At 40.0% G+C, this 6,448-nt stretch overlaps 1 protein-coding gene across 1 annotated transcript; it reads right to left on the bottom strand.

Annotated features, from left to right (window-relative positions):
- Positions 1–2,165: 2,165 nt before the first annotated feature.
- LOC110875786 lies at positions 2,166–2,945 on the bottom strand. The gene has a single exon (XM_022123986.1). It carries the CDS (start codon positions 2,943–2,945, stop codon positions 2,166–2,168), a length of 780 nt encoding a protein of 259 aa, XP_021979678.1.
- Positions 2,946–6,448: the final 3,503 nt, after the last annotated feature.

The raw sequence follows: 6,448 nt of genomic DNA, 5'->3' as shown, positions 1-6,448 counted from the left end.
ATTTGGAGAAAAAATTTCGCTCATTTTTATGGAATGGGGGTTTGCAGGGTTCGGCTAGGGCTAAAGTGGCATGGAAACATGTTTGTACGCCTAAAGATGAGGGTGGTTTAGGCACTAGAAGCATTATGGACGTCAATAAAGCCATGTTGACGTCTCACATTTGGAGCATAATAACGAATCGTAAATCTCTGTGGGTTCAATGGATTCATTCCTATAAGCTGAAAGGTAAAAGCTTCTGGGAGATTTAATGTAGAGGTAATATTACTTGGGGATGGCGGAAACTCTTGGCTATTCGGCCTTGTATTCGGTCATCTATTTGGATAACTATTCGAAGTGGGTGGCAAACTAATGCTTGGAGTGATAATTGGTAAAAGTTCATACAGTCCTCTCCGGTCTTTTATCTCCCCTAGGGCGATAGCGAATGCTGGTTTTTCTCTTAATTCTATGGTTGCTGATCTTATATCTAAAAATGGTCAATGGTTGTGGCCTGAAGCTTGGTATGATATTTATCCAGTCCTTATAAATGTTGATATCCCTCAACTTATAGTGGATGTGGAAGATCGGTTCGGCTGGAAAGATTTGGAAGGCAAAATTCAGCACTTTGGATCTTGGGAGGTTTGGAACAATTTGCGACATAGAGAGGATAAGGTTACTTGGGCTAATTCGGTGTGGTTTACTCAATGCATTCCTCGTCACTCTTTTCATCTTTGGCTAGTTATCAAGAATAAACTCAAGACACAAGATAGGATGTCGGTGTGGGAAGCGGGAAGTGCTACTAATTTACAGCTCATGTGCTGTCCTTTATGCAAGTACGATCGTGATTCTAGAGACCATTTATTTTTCCAATGTCCTTATGCGTCTGAGGTATGGGGTCTGGTTAGAAACATGGTAGATATGGGGAATGTTACGAATACCTGGTCATCGATCATGCAATGGATGGAGCTCAATACAAGCTCAAGAACTCTGGAGCATATTGTTTGCAAACTCATGGTAGCGGCGTCCACGTATTTTATATGGCAGGAACGGAACAATCGCTTATTCTCTCCTCATCAACGAAGTGTTGGGGCTCTCTCAAAAATTATCACTGATACGGTATGGCTTAGGATTATGGGGCTCAAGATAGGTGGGCAACCGAAATATAAGAAGATAATGGAAAGGTGGCTGATCTCGAAGAATCTGGAGATAGATCCAGGTTAACGAGTCCATAGTATGTTTTTCTCATTGTTTGTATTTGTGGGTCGTGTTTCCCTAGTTTAGCGGTTTGGCTTGGTTGTGACGTTTGTTGGGTTTTGGTTTGTTTCTTGTTTTCTAGCCTTGGTTTGTCAAGACTAGTAGTGTGTGTTGATGTCACAGCACACCCTGTTTCTTTTATTGGTTGATATAAAATTTCACCGGGGTAACCCTTTACCCAAAAAAAAAAGTCTTCCCCCCCTCCAAAAAAAAATTGGTGATTTGACTTTTAAATAGTCAAACCGACCATTAATAAGATCGAATGGTAATTGTTTTAGAAAATATGTAAGATGGAATAGTCATAATTAATGATGACTAATATAACCGTCTTACGAATTATGATGATAGTTTGACGCTTGACAAGCTAGGTGGAGGCTTGGAAAGGAAGCGGGTCAAACGAAGCAAGAATGGCGGAAAAAGCATAATTCGGATGCAAGGTAAGTATAGCTCACACTAGTCTTAAATTGTGGAATGTTTTCTTATCATATAAATTATGAATGAGATATCTAAACAATTGAAATATGATGTTCCGTCGTGTAGCCGAACGGAACAAGAAAATTAAAGATGATAGAAACCATAATAACGGTTAAAAAGAAGTAAATCGATAAATTGGTCATATTATGTCGAAAGAAATACACGGTTTATATTTAAAATTACCGTACGGTGTTAAACGGGAAGAGTCATGTAGAGGAGATGATAATAAATATCATTTCGCAAAGATAAATGGTCAATTCGGCCAAACGGGTCAAAAGGTGTAGACAACACCTTTTTTTTTGGGTAAAGGGTTTTACCCCGGTGATTTTATACCAAACAAAACATTAACGTACAAGTGGAGCAGAAAAACCTACACCAATTCTCTTACATGACATGCCACATAAGAGTAAAACAAGCAAACAAGCCACAACTAATAAACAACCCTCTAGACACTAAGACAATCAGGTCTCTTCAAAGATCTCTATTGAACTCATCTTCCAATCTTCCAAGATTTTCCTCACATGCGGCTTATCCTTATACTTGAATGAGAATAACTTCAGCCTCACAGTGTCAATAATAATACTTGTTATCACTTCAGGTGGCCTTAATTGATTGTTGAAGAACCTGTAATTTCTTTCTTGCCATACGAAATACGCAGCCGCCTTGATGAGGAGTTTAGCGATAACCGAGTTTAAGGAACTAGAGGTCGCTTTCGGCAGCAGCCATCCAACTATGTCGACCCACTTGTTAGGCACCATCTTCATACTAGACTTCTCCTTGATAGCATCCAAAATTGAAGACGAATATGAACATTGAAAAAACAAATGCTCATGTGATTCCAACTCTCGTTGACACAATAAACAACACATCATGTTCATAGATCCACTAGTGATGTAATTCCATTTTTGAATTCGATCTTGTGTCCATAATTTCCTTCTAAAGATCAACCAGCAATGAAACGAATGTCTCGGAATATTACAACCCGACCACACAATCTTTGACCATGCCACTTCTTGACCTCGAGAACGAGTAGCTTCCCATCCCAGCTTTGAAGAGAACGGCATGATTTTACCTTCATCAGTTCGCCAGAGTGTAACATCTTGCTTATTGGGGACGAGATTAAAGTGGTTCAATTGGAATAAAACCGGAAAAAGATCCCGCCAAGCATCAGGCCAAATCCAAATGCCATTATGAACAACCTCAGCGACTTTTGAATAGATTGATAACCCATGTTGAGACATGTTTCTGGGAGAGACATAACGGCTGAGCGGGCACTGGTTGCACCAAGTATCATGCCATAAGGACGTAGATTCTCCATTACCAATTTGCTTCCAAAAAAATTTTCGGACCAAGCTCCTAAAAGACAAAAGCTTCCGCCAACCCCATGTTGAACTTTGAGGCACTTTAACATCCCAAAAACTCCTACCTCGAAGCCGATGAGCCTGAATTCACTCCACCCACAACGATTTCCGACCCGAGACAATACTATAGATATGAAAGGTCATTAAAGACTTGTTGACATCCGACACCTTTCTAATACCCAGACCCCCTTCAAACTTAGGGAGGCAAACATCCTTCCAAGCCACCTTCACTATTTTCGAACCCGGAGAACCTTGATTCCAAAGGAAATCTTTCATAATCCTCTCTATGGTTTTGATGATACTGACTGGGAGACAGAAAACGGCAGCCCAATAGGAATACATAGCAGCTAAAACAGAGTTAACCAGCTGAAGTCTCCCTGCAAATGAAAGAAATTTCGCCTTCCAATCTAAAAGCCGTTTAGAAATCCTCTCAACCAACACTTTGCAATCACTTTTAAGTAGTCTAGAAGCAACCAGCGGCACTCCAAGATACTTAATAGGCAACGCACCTTCCGTAAACGGAACTAAGGACAAAATCTGACTCTTCATTCGAGCTGGAACATTACAGAAGAAAGAAGTGCTTTTGCTCAAGCTAGGAACGAGTCCAGACATGTCCCTGAAACTATTTAACGATTCCATGATGATTTTAACCGAATCGAAGTCAGCTCTGGCAAACAGAAACAGGTCGTCAGCGAAACACAAGTTGATGATTTTTTGCCTCTTACAATTATTATGAAACCGAAAATTATTGTGAGTAGCTGCCGCATGCTGAAGAATGGAAGTGAGGACCTCCATGACTAGCGTGAACAAATACGGGGATATGGGGTCACCCTGTCTTAACCCCCTTTGACCCTTAAAATAACCATGGATCTCTCCATTAATGCTGATCGAGTAAGAGGTTGAAGTAACACAACTCATAACCCAATCCACCATCATATCATGAAAACCAAAACCCAAAAGCGTTGCACGAAGGAAATCCCAATCCACAGTATCATAAGCCTTTTGAATATCTACTTTGAAAGCACACCTTGGTGGCCCCGAATTTCTGTGGTAGTTATGGAGCAATTCCTGTGTTAACAGGATGTTGTCCGATATTCTACGCCCAGGAATAAAAGCTGACTGGTTTAAGCTAACAACATCATTAATCCCCTCCAGAAGCTTATTAGTGAGAATCTTACTAATAGCTTTGTAAATAACATTACAACAAGAAATAGGGCGGTAATCAGTCACATATGTTGGAGTGTTCACCTTAGGAATCAGCGCCAAAAAAGTATGATTGATCTCTTGTAATAATCGGCCACTGTTAAAGAAGTCTTTGATAGCAAAAGTCACCTCCTCACCAATAATCTGCCACGATTTTTTAAAAAAAGCTGCCGAATATCCATCAGGACCCGGAGCTTTGTCATCCCCGACATCGAAGAAAGCAGACTTTATTTCATCATCAGTAACATCACGAATCATGAACTCAGCCTTAGCAACACTAATACGTCTAGGAAAACAAATACTATTTGGATATTTGGTCACATTACCCTTTATTCCTAGAAAAGCTTTATAGTGATCCACGAGAACGTTAGCCACCGCCATTCTTTCAAACTCGTTTCCATTAGCATCTTTAATAAATTGGATTTGAGAAATGTGATTCCTGCTCTTAACCATATTATGGAAAAATTTAGTGTTAGCATCCCCCACTTGAAGCCATTTTTGTTTCGCCTTTTGCTTAAGGAACCGCTCTTCATCTAAACTAACCTCCATGAATTTTTTCTGACATTCAGCCGCCAAGTTTCGAAGCGAATAATTATCCGGGTCCTTATCCACTTTGCTCTGAAAATCATCCAGCTCCTTCCTAATATTTTCCACACGCTCATGAAGGTTCCCCTGTTGACGTAAAAGAGACCTTATTGGATGCTTTAAACTTCTTAGCTTTTTCACCACTCTAAACATAGGAACCCCATCAAAATGAGCATCCCATCCATCCTTGACGAGATTTAAAAATTCAGCCTTGTGGGTGAGAAAATTAGGGAACTTGAACGGTTTATGCTTGCTTCTTACGACTTCCGATAACTTTAACACACAAGCTGAATGATCCGACACTCTATTGTCACACCCCCAAAATCCACCTGTGGAGTATTACCGCTTGGGAGCGTGACTGACCAGGATCAAGCCACCAATCATATAGAACAATATATATAATAAAAGTAATTGCCATTAAACCAAACCAAATCCATATGAATGGTGTACCAAAACATAAGTAAGTTATCGTTGTTTAGCGGAAGCGTATAATCAAAACCCATCGCAATATAGTATCAAATGTTATAAGTGTTTAAAGAAACAATCACGATCCAAGCCCACAACGACCAGCTCCTCCTTGTGCAAGCTCCATGTACCTAACGACCTGCAAGGCATGTAACAGAGGATCAACAACTAGTTGAGCGAGTTCACAGAAAGTAAATGCGTAATGGTAAGTTCGTATGTAACAGGTGGCTCTACTGGGCCGTTAGTACGTTCTATTGGTGGGGGCTTCTCATGTTGTATAACCACTAGACTACTCGTAACCATAAGTATCCTTCACAACCGAGGATAGGAATAAGTATAAGTATCCTTCACATCCGAGGATAGTAATAAGTATAAGTATCCTTCACATCCGAGGATAGTAATTTAGTATGAGTATCCTTCACATCCGAGGATAGTAATTTAGTATGAGTATCCTTCACATCCGAGGATAGGAATAAGTATAAGTATCCTTCACATCCGAGGATAGTAATAAGTATAAGTCTACGTAGATTGTAAGTATGTGTCCTGCACAACCGAGGACAGTGAATAGCATAAGTATGTGTCCTGCACAACCGAGGACAGTGGTATGGTAGTCTAGTATTAGTGTCAGTACGAATCTATTCAACCTTATTCCTTCAATCCCATTCCCAAGCCCTTGGGAATCCCATGCCTTAGTAAGGGTGTGAACTCACCTTGGTTTTCTCGGTATGCTATGCTCTAGGGTTTGTCAAATGTCTAAGTCCGTTACACACGACCTAGGATATGTTGCACATGATACGATGTAAGTGTTTGCATCAAATTAGGGTTTGCAAATCATTGACATTCAAGCAGCTGTGTTTTGTGTGCTTATTGTGTTCAGGATGATAGCACATAGACCGATTCATACATGTAAGATCATACAGTTGCATTCAGTATCATACGGTTATATACAGAATCATACATCACGTAAACAGTTATTCGTATTCACATAATTCATGCGTCGCGTCTTTGATCACACAGTTTAATCTAACGTAATATGTTATCATCGTTAATAAGCTTAACAAGTTTAACCGAGTTAGCGGCTTAAGAATGTGACATACACAACCTATCAGATTCAATCATTATATATATAT

Source organism: Helianthus annuus, chromosome 9 (genome assembly GCF_002127325.2).
Source record: "Helianthus annuus cultivar XRQ/B chromosome 9, HanXRQr2.0-SUNRISE, whole genome shotgun sequence".
Classification (NCBI taxonomy): Eukaryota; Viridiplantae; Streptophyta; class Magnoliopsida; order Asterales; family Asteraceae; genus Helianthus; species Helianthus annuus.
Note: the sequence above shows the minus strand (reverse complement) of the source record. Positions and strands in the feature narration are given on the sequence as shown.

What these genes read in the sequence shown, in the direction of transcription:
- LOC110875786 (XM_022123986.1), bottom strand. Translation starts at nt 2,945, where the DNA reads ATGTCTCAACATGGGTTATCAATCTATTCAAAAGTCGCTGAGGTTGTT.